This window comes from Seriola aureovittata, chromosome 17, assembly GCF_021018895.1.
Source record: "Seriola aureovittata isolate HTS-2021-v1 ecotype China chromosome 17, ASM2101889v1, whole genome shotgun sequence".
In the NCBI taxonomy this organism is placed as follows: domain Eukaryota; kingdom Metazoa; phylum Chordata; class Actinopteri; order Carangiformes; family Carangidae; genus Seriola; species Seriola aureovittata.
In genome coordinates, this window is record NC_079380.1 from 16877386 (window position 1) to 16897860 (window position 20475).

Genomic DNA, 20475 nt, shown 5'->3' on the forward strand with positions numbered 1-20475 from the left:
ACACAATCACAATATTAATACTTAGATTACCTTTCTTCAAAAACGAAAAACATCTATGTGAGGAAAGTATCTTCATTCTCTATAATGTAAGTATCAAGTGAATTCACTTTGTTCATTGTTTCATAGATCACTGCTGTCTTCTCTCACAAATGGACAGATGTAGCTGCAATCATGCTGATGGTAAACATCCTTATGGTAAAAAAAACATTTTCACTGTGATAAAATTCAGTGTAAAAGACCAGCAGGAGCATTAAGGTTTAGTTCAGTCCAGGGTTCATGTGTCAGAACACCAGATCTGAGTGTCTTTTACTTTTAGAGGAGACGGACACTTCACATTCACTGACCTCTAGTGGTTTATAAGAGAAACATGATTATTCACACTCATAAATCACTTTTAATATCACATCTTTTGTTATTTCATAATAATGAATAATATTTGCAATATTTTAATATTAGATTGCAGTACTGATTTTTCCATTTATGAACAATTGAATTCTATTGTTTTATTTTTATTTTTATTAATTTATTTTATCAATGTGTTTAAAGTTTAATTATATTTCTCAGCTATTTGTATAATTCATGTACAAAATAGTAATTTATTATCATAAAATATGTTAAAGGTCTTGTATGTAATGTGTGTATACATTTTTACAAATATAAAACAACTAATATGAAACAAAATATACAAATATATAATTCATAATATAAATATATTATGCTTAGGCTCTACCAGCCCAGTAAAGACCAGGACTGCTGGATTTTGTACAGCTGCTCAACCAACTTCAGTCACTGTGGCTGTCGAGCACAATAATAAACAGCAGAATCTTCAGTCTTCAGACTGTTCATCTGCAGATACAGCTGCTCTCTGCTGTCGTCTCTGGAGATGGTAAACCGGCCTTGGACTGACTGAGAGTAGAATTTGCTGCCACCACCACCGCTGCTGATATATGCAACCCACTCTAGGCCTTTTCCAGGAGCCTGTCTGACCCAGTTCATCCCGTAGCTGCTGAATGTGAATCCAGAGGCTGTACAGGTCAGTCTGTGGGATTCTCCAGGTCTTTTAACCGCTGGTTCAGATTCTGTCAGAGTCTGACCATCAACACCTGTCAAGTCAAAAAAACAATCAGTCATTTGATATAACTTGACAAACTTTTGAAGACAATTTCAACTCAATATCAGTCAATCTCTTCACCTGCCCAGCAGAGAGTTAACAGCAGCAGTCCTGTCCTATAGTCCATCATGTTAAACTGTGTGTCCACTGTTCTCTGTCATCCTCTCTGCAGTCAGATAAGTAGAGGTGGAAGACATCTGAGTTTTGCATTGACTCCTCCTCACAGGGAGGAGAGAACTACATTCAGCTCGTTATTCAGTTGTTTTTTTCCATCTATTTGTGGGAGTTTTTTGTGGCTCAACTTCAGCTGCTTCCAATCTGCAAGGAGAAGGATAAAAATCTGAAGAGTTGAAAACTGCAGGAACATTTGTAGTATGAAAAACAATTTCATCGATGAATTTCTGCTTTTGGCCTTCATCAGGGTCATGATAAACTCCTCTTCGTTCTTCTGAGTCAGGACATTTACGGCTTATCTGACAGTCTGAAGACTTAACTGTTCTTTAAAAACATGAGACCTGCTCAGAAATGAATTTCAGAGTCAGCCACACTCTAACTGTGCTGTCATTAATAAGCAAATGAATTCCCTTTGAAAGTGTGTTTTTATTTTTAAATGTCAAATAGTTTTGTGAATACCACATGCGGCAGACAGATATGGATGATGTTTGACTGCTGCTTTGACAGATGAGAAAGCCCTAACTATGCAGAACTAGGATGCCTTTAGGACCCTGGGGGAAGATTATTTAGGGGACAACGGAAACTGGCGCTCTCTCTCTCTCTCTCTCTCTCTCCTACCTGTCCGTGGCCGGTGAAGTAAGGCGTGGTGAATAGAACCAGCACGAGGATCGCCGGACATTTTGTTTAGCGGTATGCAAATATTATTGTGATATCATACACCAACAATCACCTCACCTTTTTTGGGCACTGAGAGTTAAAGGTACAGCATATTGAGTTGACAATTTATTAAAACATTGTTCCTAAAATGCGTCCAGTCACAGTAATAATAAATGTATTTTTAATAGCACTGTCCGAGTGTAACATTGACTGTCACTGTTTTGTTTTTCTCATGTGAAGGATTGGCTTTAGGCTTCTGCGCCTTTTGCTGTGATCTCATTATCTTTTTGTTCTTTTATCTGTTTTTGTTTCTTTGATTTCTATTTAAACTGGACATTGTGCAATATTTGATGACAGGCACCTTGCAATCCCTGAGCAGTAGCTTCATTAACTGATTGATTGAGGCTTCACATACATTCAGACACCCCCTATTTGATTGTTCATAGTTTGAAGTGATTGCAGTGTTACTCTACCTATTGCCATTTGTGTGTATGTGTGTGTGAGAGAGAGAGAGAGAGATTTTTAAGGTGTGTAGTGGCAGTGTGTTTTTATGAGCCTTATTTTGCTCTCTTGTGAGGGTGTTTGGGGTCCTGAGTATTGGCAGCCTTTTAATTTTCACTATTCGTATCATGTTGGTGTCAGTGCCTGGTTGGCTCTTCTGCCTTAGTTTTTCCCAGTCTATTGTACATTTTTTAGAGCTACTGTGTAGCTCACAGCCCGCTCTAGTGCCTTCTTTTCAATATCTGTTTTACATTGTGCAAGGCATTGAATAAAGTTTCTGTTTGTTTTTGAAGTTCCTGCCTGTCTGCGTGTTGACCTAGGCTGAAGAAATAATTATACCAGTATGAGTTGCTGAAGCAAAGCCCAGCAGAGCTGAGTGATCTTGGAACTAAAGCATTGGACACACAGTTTAGCATAGAGTTTTTTTTTCAGAAGAATGACGACAATACAAAGTTTGACACTGGGCCTCCAAGCTTCTTAGTTTTAATGCAGGTTTTTCTAACTGTCTGAGCCTTATGTCCCATGTGGCCATATGTCTGTGCTTTCTAAATTTGAATAAAAAAGTCAAGTTTTGCTGAGGTTGAGACTAAATCTCCCTCTGAAATATTTGGCATTCAGGTTCAACATCTCTTACTCCACTGTTTCTAGAGTTTGGCTCAAATTTAACTGGCATAGTTCATGAGAGATTGGAGGTTTTACAGTAGTTGAGGGGGAGAGTGAGATGCACTTAAAGCCACGATGCCAGTGACATTCAGTCAAGCATTTGGATGTAGAGTTGCTGAGTGCTTTTTTCATTAGCAAAAAATGTTCCCTCATGTGCTAATCAATTTAATATTTATATCATCAATTAATTCAATGTACACTCAAAGAACAGACAGAACAGTCTGTGTTTATTAAGCTTCAAACTGAGGAAAGCAAGCGTATGAAATCTGCCTGTTGGAGTAATGATATCAGTATTTATCTATATCATGTCCACTTAAAATACTTGTTCATTGATATTGTGTGTGAAGAGTGAAAACACTCTCTTCAACAACAATCTGCTTCATATTGAAGTATGAGAACCTAAATAAGGATCAATTAAAAATAATCAATTCTTTGTAAAGGCAACAATCTGAGTTGAATTGTTTTGTGTTGATAAATAATTTCATGAACAAAAATGTGCAAATAACAAAAGGTGTTGACTTTATACACTTTTCCTTTGTTGTTGAACCATTTTACAACTACATACTTTGCTTTGACACTGATGGTGTTTTTGTCTACTGTGGAAAGAAATGCTGTCTACTTTCCAATTCAGTAAAGATAGATATAAATATTTTTCAAAATTAATAGTCTTTTAATGGACACTATTAGGAAGAATAGAGGAAGTAGTTTTTGTATGACTCTGCTATCACTGTCTCTCACTGTGACTCTCTGGCACAGTAATACACTGCTGTGTCCTCGGTCTTCAGACTGTTCATCTGTAGATAGACTTTACTGCTGGAGTCATCTCTGGAGACGGTGAATCTGCCCTGGACTGACCCGGAGTAATATTTATAAGAACTGCCTGTGTGCACAAAAGCGATCCACTCCAGTCCTTTGCCAGGAGCCTGTCTGACCCAGTTCATATGGTAGCTGCTGAATGTGAATCCAGAGCCTGTACAGGTCAGTCTGTGGGATTCTCCAGGCCTTTTAACTGCTGGTTCAGATTCTGTCAGAGTCTGACCATCAACACCTGTCAAGAGTATAAAAACATAAAGTCAAATATGCTGGTGACACAAATAAAAACTTTGTAAAATGATGATATGTGAATATTTTCACCTGTCCAGCAGAGAGTTAACAGCAGCAGTCCTGTCCTATAGTCCATCATGTTAAACTGTGTGTCCACTGTTCTCTGTCATCCTCTCTGCAGTCAGATAAGTAGAGGTGGAAGACATCTGAGTTTTGCATTGACTCCTCCTCACAGGGAGGAAGGAGGGAGGTAGACTGGACTTGGCCATCATGTTTTTCTACAGTTACAATATATAGAATGTTTAGATTACAGCCAAATTAACTTGATACAGCCAATATTGTATCTTAATGTTTCTGAGTGTGATTTGTCTTCAGATGTTGAATTTTGTTTTTAGTTTTTTAGTTTTATTAAATCTTAGCTCTAAAGATAATAAAAATCTAAATTATGTGTCTCAATTTTGATATTATTTATTATTGAGTAACAGATAGAAAGGAAAGATTTTTCAGACAACTCTGTTTTGCATAAAATCTTAAATCCATTATTTCAAAGTAGGATCATGACACAAAAAACTTTACCAAACAAAAATTGAACTTTAACACGCAGAAAATTACTGAGAGCGACTAATGGTGGGGAAATAAAAAGTGAGATGCAAAGACAGTTTCTCTCAGTGAGCTGGTGTGAAATCATTAGTGGTCTGAGGGCTCCTCCTCTGGTGGCTTCATGTTACAAGTGTTCAGGCACTGAGGGGTTTTTGTTCAGGTCTACTGATGGTTTGTGTTATTGTGACTCTCTGGCACAGTAATACACAGCAGTGTCTTCAGGCTGCACATTCTGTCCATTTAGAGTCACTCTGTTGCTGGAAGAGTCTAAGTCGATACTGAATTTGTTCTTTAGTGAATCTTTGTAGTGAGAGCCTCCAGTATTTCTCATTCCAATCCACTCCAGTCCTTTCCCTGCAGGCTGTCTGATCCAAGCTGTGTAGTAGCCAAGAGAATAAGAGACCTGACAGGTGATGGTGAGACGTTGACCTGGCTGCACAGTCACAGTGGCTGGCTGTGTCAACTGTTCACACTTCACACCTGTTAAAAAAGAAAATGTTTTGTTATAAATGGTCATGTTCTACAGCAAGAGAAGAAATGTTGACTATGACAAATCCAGAGAGACTCACAGGATCCAGCTGCCAACAGCAGCAGCAGAGCTACAGAAAACATGGTTTATGGTGAAGCTGACGAGCTGTGAACTCCACTGACAGTCTGATCTGAAGTTTTTATAGCTGAGTAACAAGGAAGGTCACTGAGTTTGCATAGAATCAAACACATGAAGCATCAGTGTTGGTCTAACTGGAGCCAATAGAAGAGTCTGTTCAGTGTTTTTATATCTGCAGAGTGAAAACATGTCTGGACATCAACCCTGTATCATATGATATGTAATGAAACAGCAGTTAACTTGGGTTTTGTCATTAACTATTAATTCCTAAATATATTGACAATTCCATATAGAAACTTTATGAATTATGTAAATTCTTACATAATTGCAAAAAAACAACGATCACTATTTTTATTCTTAATGTGAAAATTAAGATGATTTATCAGGGATGCTAGTCTAAAATCTATTTGCTCAAATATATATTGCAATAATGATAATGTGCACCCAAGGGAAAAAAGGAGCAACCGCAGAGTATTCACTTTCAAAAGCCAGCTTTATTTTTTTTAATATTTTTTTTATTTATTTACTGTAGTTTGTTTATGAGCCTAATAAAAGGAAGGAGAAAAAAAAACATAACGGCTGTTTTACAATTGAAAGATGACAGGCAGGATGAGTAAACACACTATAGGCCCATGGCTGTCAGTAACTTTGTTGTTATTTGTCTGGTATTTAATTTTTTATGATCAATATATATTTTATCTATCAAATAAAATCTGAGTACAAAAAATGTATAATAATTAGGCTAAAGTCACAGGTTTCTAGCTGTGCATGAACCAGTATGCTGATGGTAAACACCTTATAGTCAAACTTTGTTTTTAAAATGTCTTGATTTATGATCACACTTGACTCTGTTTGGGTAGAAACATTTTAACTGTGATAATATCCAGTGTGGAAGACCAGCAGGAGCATGAAGGTTTAGTTCAGTCCAGGTTCAGTTCAAATCAATGAGAACACCAGATCTGAGTGTCTCCTTTTAGTAACTCACTCATATTATGACTCAGTTTTGTTTCCACATGATTTCAAGACATCATGTGCCATTGTGTAGACATGTATAATATTTCCTGTAGTTTATATTCAGCAGTGGGAGTTTTGTGATGTTTTTGACTCTGAATATGTCATCTTTAATGTGTTTTCTTTATTTTATTTTAATGTTTGATTATTATATTTCTCAGGAGTTTGAAAAATGCAGGGGAAAAAAGTCAATTATTATAGAAATATGTAGAGTATACGTATTGTGAACATATATTCAGTCTGGGTCTCACTGTCTATGTAAATAATATAACTTAACTACTATTAAGAGAAAATAATGATAATATATAAAATAAATGTAATTTGAAACACTGCTTGGCTCCACCAACCTGAAACATCAAGACTGTAGGATTTTGTACAGCTGCTCAACCAAATCTCAGTCACTGTGAGTCTTGAGCACGGGTCTTTGATCCGTGTATGAGCAAATTCTCTTTATTGTGATTTTTATGTGTTTAATGTTTCGTAATTTTTTTCAAGAACAATTTTCAGAAATTTATATAGTACAGAGACCATTGCTAATTTATTAAAACTACCAGGACTGTAGGATTTTGTACAGCTGCTCGACTAACTTGAGTCACTGTGAGTCTCGAGCACAATAATAAACAGCAGAATCTTCAGTCTTCAGACTGTTCATTTGCAGATACAGCTGCTGTCTGCTGTTGTCTCTGGAGATGGTAAACCGGCCTTGGATTGATTGAGAGTGGCGTTTGCTGTTACCAGAAGTATCAACCCAGGCAAGCCACTCCAGTCCTTTTCCAGGAGCCTGTCTGATCCAAGCCATATGGTAGCTGCCTAATGAGAACCCAGAGGCTGTACAGGTCAGTGTGTGGGATTCTCCAGGTCTCTTAACCACTGGTTCAGATTCTGTCAGAGTCTCACCATCAACACCTGTCAAGAAAATATGATATCAAATGAAATAGGCTGGTGAGACTAATAAAAACTGTGAAATTATATGTGAATCTCTTCACCTGCCCAGCAGAGAGTTAACAGCAGCAGTCCTGTCCTATAGTCCATCATGTTAAACTGTGTGTCCACTGTTCTCTGTCATCCTCTCTGCAGTCAGATAAGTAGAGGTGGAAGACATCTGAGTTTTGCATTGACTCCTCCTCACAGTATTGAACTGGATATTACCAGGACCAGAGTTACTGTGTGATGAAACTGGAGTGTTAATGTTAGTATTGTATTGTACACTAGTCATTCCCCCAAGAGTCCCACTTGTTTCAGTACAATTTGTTTAATATTTAAATAGGTTGGGCCTCATTATGAAGAATATTTATCAGTTACAATATGCCCCAATAAACAAAAAAAGGACAGTTTTAATAAGCCCCTAAAGTGACAATGTTAAAATGTATTCTGTTATTTAAAAAAAACAAGCCATGTATTGTATGTTTTTCAATCAATAAAGTGAAATTATCCAGTGAGGAAAAAAAACTGAGACATTAGAAAAGTTGGAAGACAAATATATTTTATATATTATATGTACCCATTTAAATTAATTGTTGCTGAACTAATGTCAACTCTTCTGTCCTCTCACTGACACAAACTTCAGTTCCTTATGAAGCAACACACATTCATTTGATTATTTTCATGATATAGTAAATCAGTTAAACTATTTAGAGAGGTGAAACTGAAATTAAAAGAAGCTGTAAAATGCTTTCATCATTTAGACATCATGGGAAAGCATCTTATTTTTGTAAAACATCAAAGTCTAGTTATCAGTTATTTTTTGGAAAAAGTCTGCATAATATAATCCATATAATGATTACTGTTATTCTTTATTATATTACATCATGCTCTGTTGTATTAGCTTGATCATTGCTAAATAATATAATAAATATTGATGTTTAGGCTGCTTCTCTCTTCAACAGTGAGCTGGTGTGAAATCATTAGTGGTCTGAGGGCTCCTCCTCTGGTGGCTTCATGTTACAAGTGTTCAGGCACTGAGGGGTTTTTGTTCAGGTCTACTGATGGTTTGTGTTATTGTGTCTCTGGCACAGTAATACACAGCAGTGTCTTCAGGCTGCACATTCTGTCCATTTAGAGTCACTGTGTTGCTGGAAGAGTCTGTTTCAATACTGAATTTGCTCTTTAGTGAATCTTTGTAGTGAGAGCCACCAGTATATCTCATTCCAATCCACTCCAGTGCTTTCCCTGCAGGCTGTCTGATCCAAGCTGTGTAGTAGCTGCCAACAGAATAAGAGACCTGACAGGTGATGGTGAGACGTTGACCTGGCTGCACAGTCACAGAGGCTGGCTGTGTCAACTGTTCACACTTCACACCTGTTAAAAAGAAAATGTTTTGTTATAAATGATCAAGTTCTACAGCAAGAGAAGAAATGTTGACCATGACAAATCCAGAGAGACTCACAGGATCCAGCTGCCAACAGCAGCAGCAGAGCTACAGAAAACATGGTTTATGGTGAAGCTGACGAGCTGTGAACTCCACTGACAGTCTGATCTGAAGTTTTTATAGCTGAGTAACAAGGAAAGTCACTGAGTTTGCATAGAATCAAACACATGAAGCTTCAGTGTTGGTCTAACTGGAGCCAATAGAAGAGTCTGTTCAGTGTTTCATTCAACATCTCCTTCATCAGATTAATGTGTCAGCACATCTTTTTTTTTTTTTTTACTGCAGCATTTATTCATATATATATTTACTTAACTGTATTCAACTATTAAACCTGTGTGAGAATATACAAAAAATTGCATCCTATAGGTGTGATGAACTGTGGTATAGTTTCAGCATTTGTAAATTACTTTTTTGTAATTATCACCACATCTTACCTTTATCTGTGTGGTTGTGTCAGAAATAAAAACAAGTCTTCATTTTTTTTAAACCATACAGTCAACTAGACTTTCATTATTTGTCTCTCAGTTGGTGTATATTATTGAGCAATAAGTATATATTTCGATATTCATTCTTTCTTTTCAGTCCAGTAATCATGAAAAAAGTCACTGGGAATGTTTATCACTACATGGATGAATTGTTCTCCATCTTTAATCACAGTCTCACGAGCACACACAGAGCATACACAGCAGCTCCTTCAGGCCTCCTGCTCTTCATGTTGAGGTCTACTCACTGTCTGCTGGGATGAACTGACACCGGCAGATGGAGCTGCAGTCACTGCTGATGGTAAACACCTTGTAGTCACACTACAATGTTTGAAATGTGTGAAATCAAGTCAACATATGACTTTTGTTTATGGTATAAACATTTGAACTGTGATAATATCCAGTATAGACAAACAGCAGGAGTATTACGGTTTAGTCCAGACCAGGGGTGAAGTGTAACTCAGTTCAGATCAATGAGAACATTAGATCTGTGTTCCTCCTTTTAGTTACAGAGCGGACAGAAACTTAACACTGACTGACCTCTAGTGATTTTTATACAAGAATCTGCAACATTATTTTTCACTCTCATGATATGAATGATTCTTGATTGGACATAATTTAAAAAAATGTCTTTATTCAAAGGAACATATTGCATTTGCAGAGTTTGTTTTCAGCAGCCACATTGCTGTACTGTCTTTGACCCATGTATGAGCAAATTCTCTTTATTGTGATTTTTATGTTTAATGTTTCATTATATTTCTCAGGAACAATTTTAAGAAAATTATATAGTACAGAGACCAATGCTAATTTATTAAAACTAACAGGACTGTAAGATTTTTTACAGCTACTCAACTAACTTGAGTTACTGTGGTTCCCGAGCACAATAATAATCAGCAGAATCTTCAGTCTTCAGACTGTTCATCTGCAGATACAGCTGCTGTCTGCTGTTGTCTCTGGAGATGGTAAACCGGTCTTGGACTGACAGAGTAGTATTTGCTGCTACCAGTATCACGCAAGGCAACCCACTCCAGTCCTTTTCCAGGAGCCTGTCTGATCCAGCCCATCCAGTGGTCACTGAAGGTGAATCCAGTCCCCATTTACCTGACACAAACCTCCTCTCCCCTCCATCCAAGATCAAGCTGCTCCTGTCATGTTATGTCTAAGAACTTAAAAAATACTCACTTAAAAAAACAAAACATATATATACTGTGCTTCTTTGCACATGTATCATGTTTTAATTTTCTAGGTTAAAATTTCATGTAAATTGTCTCTGGGTATCTTGAAAATTGCATAAATGAAATGCATTTACCTCTTAAAAGTGAAAAATCCATTATGTTATATCAACTATAATATTTACATTATGTCCTTATTCCCTTTAATTAGCATGTGGGTTGCAAATTCAATATAGGCCTACAATCAAATGAGAACATCAGACTTGCATAATAAATTGGTTTCACCACTGTATTAGGGAGTATGAGGCCACACTACTCATATAAAATCACAGGAAGAAAACCTTTTACAGTCACATTTATTCTTCAGTGACTTGCTGTGTGATTAACTTTTTCTTTTTGAACCATTTTTTCTTATGCACACTTACATGTACTTGTAGCTAATATAGGTCTACACTCAAACACAATGGTAATCAATATTAATTCAGTGAAGCCTGTTCAGAAGAATTTCAGCAATTGATAATGTTAAATAATATTCTCATTAAAATCAGCAATACAAGACAAGCAAGTGTTTGCAATGGTGGTGGTAAATAGAGGAAGTAGTTTTTGTATGTCTCTGCTATTACCGTCTCTCACTGTGTCTCTCTGGCACAGTAATACACTGCTGTGTCCTCAGTCTTCAGACTGTTCATCTGTAGATAGAGCTTACTGCTGGAGTCATCTCTGGAGATGGTGAATCTGCCCTGGACTGACTGGGAGTAATGGATAGGAGAACTAGCTGTGCTTATATAAGCAATCCACTCCAGTCCTTTGCCAGGAGCCTGTCTGACCCAGTTTAAATACAAGTTACTGAATGTGAATCCAGAGCCTGTACAGGTCAGTGTGTGGGATTCTCCAGGTTTTTTAACCACTGGTTCAGATTCTGTCAGAGTCTGACCATCAACACCTGTCAAGACAAAGAAGAAATCAGTAATTTCCTATAAAGTGACAACCTTTTGAAGACAAATTTAACTCAATATCAGTCAAACTCTTCACCTGCCCAGCAGAGAGTTAAAAGCAGCAGTCCTGTCCTATAGTCCATCATGTTAAACTGTGTGTCCACTGTTCTCTGTCATCCTCTCTGCAGTCAGATAAGTAGAGGTGGAAGACATCTGAGTTTTGCATTGACTCCTCCTCACAGGGAGGAGAGAGGTGGATTGGACTTTGAAGTCAACTCGTCTGGTGACACTAAAAAATGTTTAATGATTATAAATTTATCTCCAAGTCGGTCAAATTCAAATCTTTTCTGATGCATTTCAAATTGAATATCTTGTTCGTCTTTATAATGGCCATTTGTCTGAAATGAAACTACATCCTCGACTGACATTTAAGCTTAATCACACTTCATCTCCAAGAAGAAGGATTATATCATCAATACAGCAGTGATGATTTCTGAAAGCTGGGAGGCCTGAGGAAGCTAACATGAACAGAACCTTTTCAACTGACCAACACATTTTTGTGACTGAACTTCGTTGAAAATTTAAAACAGGTGAATATAAGAGAGATTTAGTCCACTGGTTAAGACAAAAGATTTTGCTTTTGAGATTAAGGTGTTGGGTGAAGTTTCTGAGAATAGTTATAAAGTTTTTGTCAGGGTGAAAGTTTTTAAAACCAGTTGTTCAGTCACAAATTACATGAGGGACGTTGATGGTTTGTTAGTAATAAAGAAAGAGTTTGCTTAGTTATGGCTCTGCAGGTCTTAAAAGGACACACAGAATACCTGTATTTTAATGAAGAGTATTTTAAATGATAACATTGAAATTTCCAGGGGAAGTAAATACATTTTAAAGTGAACTACTTTCAGGGAGAAACTGCCCATGACTTTATTTATTTATATTCTCATATATTCAATTCTCACCGTGTGTGTGGAGCAGTCATGTGTTGCTGAGTATTTGTGCCGGTCTGTTGGTGGTTTGTGTCACTGTGGGGCGACGTACACAGTAATACACAGCAGTGTCTTCAGGCTGCACAACCACTGAGTCTGGCTGGATGAGATCAATACTGTACACACCTGTGGAAACAGAAATCAACATCATCTCCATCATTCATCTGACTATTCAGTGTTTCTAATGTGTTTATTAGTGTGAATCCACTGAAAGCTCCTCACAGGATCCAGCTGCCAGCAGCTGTATCAGAACCACAGAGAACATGGTTGATGTTGTAGCTGAAGTGATGTGAGCTCTTCTGTCCTCTCACTGACACACACACACACACACTTCACTTCTTTATGAGGAACCTTTATTTGCATATTGTTGAATATTTAAATTGGTCTTTTGTCAAGAAAGTGAGGGAAATAGAAAATCCACTTTGTAAATCAGGTTTATTTGACAATGTTTTTTGGAGGGATACAAAAAGTGGTGCAATTTGTCCATTGCCCTGACTGCATTTGAAAGCATAAAATTAATAAATAGCAAGATAAGATAATCAAAAACTTCGGAATCAGAAAAAACACTGAAAACATGTTAAAATTCACCATTTTAAAAAACTGATCACACGAACGTCATGTTGCTGGTGGTTAATTGGACAACTGCTGTAAAAATCATTATTGAAAAGTTTAGTAACTATTATTGTTGAGAAAAAAGAATTCAGCAGGAAGTGACAAACTGTAACAGCAGCTGCTCCTGTGCATATTTATTGTCATTGTCCTGATCTTTTGGTTGTTGTTATCCCAATTAATATGTTTTACTGCCCCCTGCAGGTCTCTGTCACACATTTCTGGAGAGTTTTTGTACAGCCTCTCTGCTCACTTTAACCAGTGTGTTTCTTTGGCACAGTAATACACAGCAGAGTCCTCTGGCTTCAAGTTGGACAGTCTCAGATGCACCATGCTGTTGCTGTCATCTCTACTGATTTCTGCACGTCCTCTCACACTGCTGGCATAAGTGTTTCTACTGGCAGAAGAGAAGCCAACTCCTATCCACTCCAGTGCTTTTCCCGCAGGTTGTCTGATCCAGTTCATAGTGCAACAGCTAAATGTGAAGCCAGATCCTCTGCAGGAGAGACTGAGAGTCTCCCCAGGCCTCTTCACTACTGAACTGGAAGGAATGGACTCCATACTCTGACCTGTACAACCTGATGAGACAAAAGGAGAGAGACAGTGAGACAGTCATCTGGGAAGTTTTCTGGTATCACTGACTGACCATCAGTCACTGCTGTCTGATAAAAGATGAAACATCAAGAAGCAGGAGAACTCACAGGACAGAGAGAGAGCAACCAGCAGAAGAGTGAGTGTGTTCATCATCCTGAGTCTGGAGATGTGACCTCTGATGCTGCACACAAACTGCAAGACCAGTCAGCAGGACACAAGTACACTACACACACTGAGGATTTGCATCAGGACATCATGGGGAGGGAGGAACTTTTGTGCAAGAAGTTTTTTACTGATGTCATTGAATCATATCATGCAAATGATGTTTGTCAATGTGGGATAAAATATCATGGAGAAAAATGTGTTTTCTGAATTTTGTAAATGTTCTCACAGATTGAATAAGTTATGAATCTGGCAATATTTAGAAATCATCAAACTTCCCTGAATATTATCATTAGAATTAAGACACTTTTATTTCATTTCTATTATGTCAGAGCAAATTACATTCAAAGAAAGTTTTTCTCTTCAACAGTGAACTGGTGTGAAATCATTAGTGGTCTGAGGGCTCCTCCTCTGGTGGCTTCATGTTACAAGTGTTCAGGCACTGAGGGGTTTTTGTTCAGGTCTACTGATGGTTTGTGTTATTGTGTATCTGGCACAGTAATACACAGCAGTGTCTTCAGGCTGCACATTCTGTCCATTTAGAGTCACTCTGTTGCTGGAAGAGTCTAAGTCCATACTGAACTTGTTCTTTAGTGAATCTTTGTAGTATTTGGTCGACCCAACACGTTCGATTCCAATCCACTCCAGTCCTTTCCCTGCAGGCTGTCTGATCCAACCTGTGTAGTAGGTGCTAATAGAATAAGAGACCTGACAGGTGATGGTGAGACGTTGACCTGGCTGCACAGTCACAGAGGCTGGTTGTGTCAACTGTTCACACTTCACACCTGTTAAAAAAGAAAATGTTTTGTTATAAATGATCAAGTTATCCAGCAAGAGAAAAAATGTTGACCATGACAAATCCAGAGAGACTCACAAGATCCAGCTGCCAACAGCAGCAGCAGAGCTACAGAAAACATGGTTTATGGTGAAGCTGACGAGCTGTGAACTCCACTGACAGTCTGATCTGAAGTTTTTATAGCTGAGTAACAAGGAAGGTCACTGAGTTTGCATAGAATCAAACACATGAAGCTTCAGTGTTGGTCTAACTGGAGCCAATAGAAAAGTCTGTTCAGTGTTACTGTCAACACCTCATACCACATGTAATTAATTATTAATGTGTCAGCACATAACTTTTTTAATGCAGCAATTATTATTCTATATATATTTACTTATTACCTGTATTTACTTACTAAACCTGTGTGACAATAAACAAAAAACTGCATGCTTTAGCTGAAATGAAAACTGTGGTATAGTTCTTGCATTTGTATGTAATTATCACCACATTATACCTTTATCTTTGTGGTTGTGTCATTTCAGATCAATGAGAACACCAAAGTGTCTTATCTTAGTTACAGACGAGGCAGAAACTTGACAATGACTGACCTCTAGTGATTGTATAGTAGAAACTGCAACATTTTTTTCACTCTCATCATATGAATCAATTTTTAATCCACATCATTTACAGATATTATATGTCTTTATTCAGAGGAACGTAATGCATTTGAAGAGTTTTCAGCAGCCACATTGTTGTACAAATTATCCTTTTTAGGATTTTCTTGTTTAATGTTTAGTCATATTTCTTGTGAAAGAATAAAGTATGGGTGATGTGAAGCATATACTCTTATTTAAAGATGTCATATGTAAATCAAATATTTGATATGTAATGTATATAACACAATAACACTTAACACTCAGGCTGAAATATGAGGATTGATGGATTTTGTACAGCTGTTCAACCAACTCCAGTCACTGTGAGTCTCCAGCACAATAATAAACAGCAGAATCTTCAGTCTTCAGACTGTTCATCTGCAGATACAGCTGCTGTCTGCTGTCGTCTCTGGAGATGGTAAACCGGCCTTGGACTGACTGAGAGTAGGTTTTGCTGCTATCAGTGCCATGCCAGGCAATCCACTCCAGTCCTTTTCCAGGAGCCTGTCTGATCCAGTGCATATCGTAGTTGCTGAATGAGAATCCAGAGCCTGTACAGGTCAGTCTGTGGGATTCTCCAGGCCTTTTAACCACTGGTTCAGATTCTGTCAGAGTCTGACCATCAACACCTGTCAACACAAAAAGCAATAGAGTCAGGTGTTTTAAGCTTGTTAGATTTCAAAAACAAATGTAACTCAAGAGAATCTCTTCACCTGCCCAGCAGAGAGTTAACAGCAGCAGTCCTGTCCTATAGTCCATCATGTTAAACTGTGTGTCCACTGTTCTCTGTCACACTCTCTGCAGTCAGATAAGTAGAGGTGGAAGACATCTGAGTTTTGCATTGACTCCTCCTCACAGTATTGAACTGGATATTACTAGGACCACAGTTACTGTGTGATGAAACTGGAGTGTTAATGTTAGTATTGTATTGTACACTAGTCATTCCCCCAAGAGTCCCACTTGTTTCAGTACAATTTGTTTAATATTTAAATAGGTTGGGCCTCATTATGAAGAATATTTATCAGTTACATTATACCCCAATAAACAAAAAATGGACAGTTTTAATAAGCCCCTAAAGTGACGTTGTTAACATGTATTGTTATTTGAAAAAAAAAAAAAAAAAAAGCCATGTATTGTATGTTTTTCAATCAATAAAGTGAAATTATCCAGTTAGAAAAAAAACTGAGACATTAGAAAAGTTGGAAGACGAATATGTTTTATATATTATATGTACCCATTTAAATTAATTGTTGCTCAACTAATGTCAACTCTTCTGTCCTCTCACTGACACAAACTTCAGTTCCTTATGAAACAACACTCATTCATTTGATTATTTTCATGATATAGTAAATCAGTTAAACTATTTAGAGAGGTGAAACTGAAATTAAAAGAAGCTGTAAAATGCTTTCATCATTTAGACATGGGAAAGCATCTTATTTTTGTAAAACATCAAAGTCTAGTTATCAGTTATTTTTTGGAAAAAGTCTGCATAATATAATCCATATAATGATTACTGTTATTCTTTATTATATTACATCATGCTCTGTTGTATTAGCTTGATCATTGCTAAATGATATAATAAATATTGATGTTTAGGCTGCTTCTCTCTTCAACAGTGAACTGGTGTGAAATCATTAGTGGTCTGAGGGCTCCTCCTCTGGTGGCTTCATGTTACAAGTGTTCAGGCACTGAGGGGTTTTTGTTCAGGTCTACTGATGGTTTGTGTTATTGTGTGTTTCTGGCACAGTAATACACAGCAGTGTCTTCAGGCTGCACATTCTGTCCATTCAGAGTCACTGTTTTGCTGGAAGAGTCTAAGCTGATACTGAACTTGTTCTTTAGTGAGTCTTTGTAGTCTGTTGTGTATCCAGCAGCAGCGCTTCCAATCCACTCCAGTCCTTTCCCTGCAGGCTGTCTGATCCAAGCTGTGAAGTAGGTGCTAACAGAATAAGAGACCTGACAGGTGATGGTGAGACGTTGACCTGGCTGCACAGTCACAGTGGCTGGCTGTGTCAACTGTTCACACTTCACACCTGTTAAAAAAGAAAATGTTTTGTTATAAATGGTCATGTTCTACAGCAAGAGAAGAAATGTTGACTATGACAAATCCAGAGAGACTCACAGGATCCAGCTGCCAACAGCAGCAGCAGAGCTACAGAAAACATGGTTTATGGTGAAGCTGACGAGCTGTGAACTCCACTGACAGTCTGATCTGAAGTTTTTATAGCTGAGTAACAAGGAAGGTCACTGAGTTTGCATAGAATCAAACACATGAAGCATCAGGGTTGGTCTAACTGGAGCCAATAGAAGAGTCTGTTCAGTGTTACTGTCAACACTTCATACTACATGTAATTAATTATTAATGTGTCAGCACATAACTTTTTTTAATGCAACAATTATTCTTCTATATATATTTACTTATTACCTGTATTTACTTGCTAAACCTGTGTGACAATAAACAAAAAACTATATGCTTTAGCTGAAATGAAAACTTTGATATAGTTCTTGCATTTGTATGTAATTATCACCACATTATACCTTTATCTTTGTGGTTGTGTCATTTCAGATCAATGAGAACACCAAAGTGTCTTATCTTAGTTACAGACGAGGCAGAAACTTGACAATGACTAACCTCTAGTAATTGTATAGTAGAAACTGCAACATTTTTTTTCACTCTCATCATATGAATCAATTTTTAATCCACATCATTTACAGATATTATATGTCTTTATTCAGAGGAACATAATGCATTTGAAGAGTTTTCAGCAGCCACATTGTTGTACAAATTCTCCTTTTTAGGATTTTCTTGTTTAATGTATAGTCATATTTCTTGTGAAAGAATAAAGTATTGGTGATGTGAAGCATATACTCTTATATAAAGATGTCATATGAAATCAATTATTTGATATGTAATATATATAACACAATAACACTTAAAACTCAGGCTCCACCAGACTGAAATATGAGGATTGATGGATTTTGTACAGCTGTTCAACCAACTACAGTCACTGTGAGTGTCGAGCAGAATAATAAACAGCAGAATCTTCAGTCTTCAGACTGTTCATCTGCAGATACAGCTGCTGTCTGCTGTTGTCTCTGGAGATGGTAAACCGGCTTTGGACTGACTGAGAGTAGAATTTGTCGCTACCACCACCACTGCTGATATAAGCAATCCACTCCAGTCCTTTTCCAGGAGCCTGTCTGATCCAGTTCATCTCGTAGCTACTGAATGAGAATCCAGAGCCTGTACAGGTCAGTCTGTGGGATTCTCCAGGTCTTTTAACCACTGATTCAGATTCTGTCAGAGTCTGACCATCAACACCTGTCAACACAAAAAGCAATAGAGTCAGGTGTTTTAAGCTTGTTAGATTTCAAAAACAAATGTAACTCAAGAGAATCTCTTCACCTGCCCAGCAGAGAGTTAAAAGCAGCAGTCCTGTCCTATAGTCCATCATGTTAAACTGTGTGTCCACTGTTCTCTGTCATCCTCTCTGCAGTCAGATAAGTAGAGGTGGAAGACATCTGAGTTTTGCATTGACTCCTCCTCACAGGGAGGAGAGAAGTGGTTTGCATTTGACTTTCTTTTTTATATTTATAAAATATTGTTCCACAGTGAGAGAAAAGTCTTCAGAAGTTTAATTTTATTATTGGAATTTAGGTTGTTAAAAACTGATTTTTGGTTGAATTATATTGTTCATGAGGTTTATTCACAAGACAAAACACACATACAAAACATCACACAACTGAAAACTCTGAAAAATTTCATGATACTGATTCAGTAACTAGTGCAGTTGTGATTGAGAGAATATGTTTTGTTTTTTCCAAAAGTGATTTTATGGAAGAGACACTTTGTGAAGATCCATGACTTGTTGGATTATGACCTTTTTAAAACCAAGTTCTCAGCTGGATGAATTTCATCACTTTAAATGTGTAATAATGTTATTAAGTTTCCACCTTTGGTAAACATACAGTAATATTTCAGAGATAATAAAGTCAGCATATTTAAATTGTTGAAAACAGTTGTTGTAAAAATTTAATTAAGAACCATTTAAACCATTAAATACTGTTTCCCTCTTTAATGTAACAGTGAGCTGGTGTGAAATCATTAGTGGTCTGAGGGCTCCTCCTCTGGTGGCTTCATGTTACAAGTGTTCAGGCACTGAGGGGTTTTTGTTCAGGTCTACTGATGGTTTGTGTTATTGTGTGTTTCTGGCACAGTAATACACAGCAGTGTCTTCAGGCTGCACATTCTGTCCATTCAGAGTCACTGTCTTGCTGGAAGAGTCTAAGTCAATACTGAACTTGTTCTTTAGTGAATCTTTGTAGTATGAAGCTCCAGTATATCTCGATCCAATCCACTCCAGTGCTTTCCCTGCAGGCTGTCTGATCCAAGCTGTGTAGTAGCTGCCAACAGAATAAGAGACCTGACAGGTGATGGTGAGACGTTGACCTGGCTGCACAGTCACAGAGGCTGGCTGTATCAACTGTTCACACTTCACACCTGTTAAAAAAGAAAATGTTTTGTCATAAATGGTCATGTTATCCCGCAAGAAAAGAAATTTTGACTATGACAAATCCAGAGAGACTCACAGGATCCAGCTGCCAACAGCAGCAGCAGAGCTACAGAAAACATGGTTTATGGTGAAGCTGACGAGCTGTGAACTCCACTGACAGTCTGATCTGAAGTTTTTATAGCTGAGTAACAAGGAAGGTCACTGAGTTTGCATAGAATCAAACACATCAAGCTTCAGTGTTGGTCTAACTGGAGCCAATAGTAGAGTCTATTCAGTGTTGCTGTCAACACCTCCTACATCAGATTAATGAGTCAGCACATCTATTTTTTCTACAGCATTTATTCCTCTATTTAATTGTTATCTGTATTTACTTACTAAACCTCTGTGACAAGACACAAACAAATGCATCCTTTAGCTGAGATGAAAACTGTGGTATAGTTCCTGCATTAGTTGATTTACTTTTTGTCATTATCACCATATTTTACCTTTATCTGTGTGGTTGTGTCAGTTCAGATCAATGCGAACACCATAGTGCCTCAGAAACTTGACAATGACTGACGTCTGCTGATTTTATAGTTGGAACTGCAACATTTGTTTTTAACTCTCATGATATGAATCACTTTTTTAATCAAAAGAAAGAAATTATATGTATTTATTCAAAAGAACATAATGCATTTGAAGTTTGTTTTCAGCAGCCACATTGTTGTACAAATTCTCCTTATTAGAATTTTTGTTATGTCATATTTCTTGTGAAAGAATAAAGTATTAGCGATGTGAAGCATATACTCTTATATAAAGATGTCATATGAAATCAATTATTTGATATGTAATATATATATATAACACAATAACACTTA

At 37.3% G+C, this 20475-nt stretch overlaps 7 gene segments (V, D, J or C); all 7 read right to left on the reverse strand.

Annotated features, from left to right (window-relative positions):
• Positions 1-786: 786 nt before the first annotated feature.
• On the reverse strand, positions 787-1241 carry LOC130184756 (Ig heavy chain V region 914-like). The segment is given in 2 exon segments: positions 787-1103; positions 1193-1241. Coding segments are annotated over 2 exon segments (366 nt in total).
• Positions 1242-3840: 2599 nt separating this feature from the next.
• LOC130184757 (immunoglobulin heavy variable 4-38-2-like) lies at positions 3841-5362 on the reverse strand. The segment is given in 3 exon segments: positions 3841-4140; positions 4941-5230; positions 5320-5362. Coding segments are annotated over 3 exon segments (633 nt in total).
• Positions 5363-8373: 3011 nt separating this feature from the next.
• LOC130185235 (Ig heavy chain V region 5A-like) lies at positions 8374-8797 on the reverse strand (the record flags this gene model as incomplete). The annotated part of the segment is given in 2 exon segments: positions 8374-8666; positions 8755-8797. Coding segments are annotated over 2 exon segments (336 nt in total), but the record flags the coding sequence as incomplete, so codon positions are not given.
• Positions 8798-10978: 2181 nt separating this feature from the next.
• On the reverse strand, positions 10979-12576 carry LOC130185463 (immunoglobulin heavy variable 3-11-like). The segment is given in 2 exon segments: positions 10979-11333; positions 12534-12576. Coding segments are annotated over 2 exon segments (357 nt in total).
• Positions 12577-12774: 198 nt separating this feature from the next.
• On the reverse strand, positions 12775-13701 carry LOC130185560 (Ig heavy chain V region 3-like). The segment is given in 2 exon segments: positions 12775-13498; positions 13622-13701. Coding segments are annotated over 2 exon segments (375 nt in total).
• Positions 13702-15208: 1507 nt separating this feature from the next.
• On the reverse strand, positions 15209-15866 carry LOC130185477 (Ig heavy chain V region 914-like). The segment is given in 2 exon segments: positions 15209-15733; positions 15818-15866. Coding segments are annotated over 2 exon segments (360 nt in total).
• A 2059-nt stretch (positions 15867-17925) lies between these two features.
• On the reverse strand, positions 17926-18559 carry LOC130185482 (Ig heavy chain V region 914-like). The segment is given in 2 exon segments: positions 17926-18426; positions 18511-18559. Coding segments are annotated over 2 exon segments (366 nt in total).
• Between the last annotated feature and the right edge of the window lie 1916 nt (positions 18560-20475).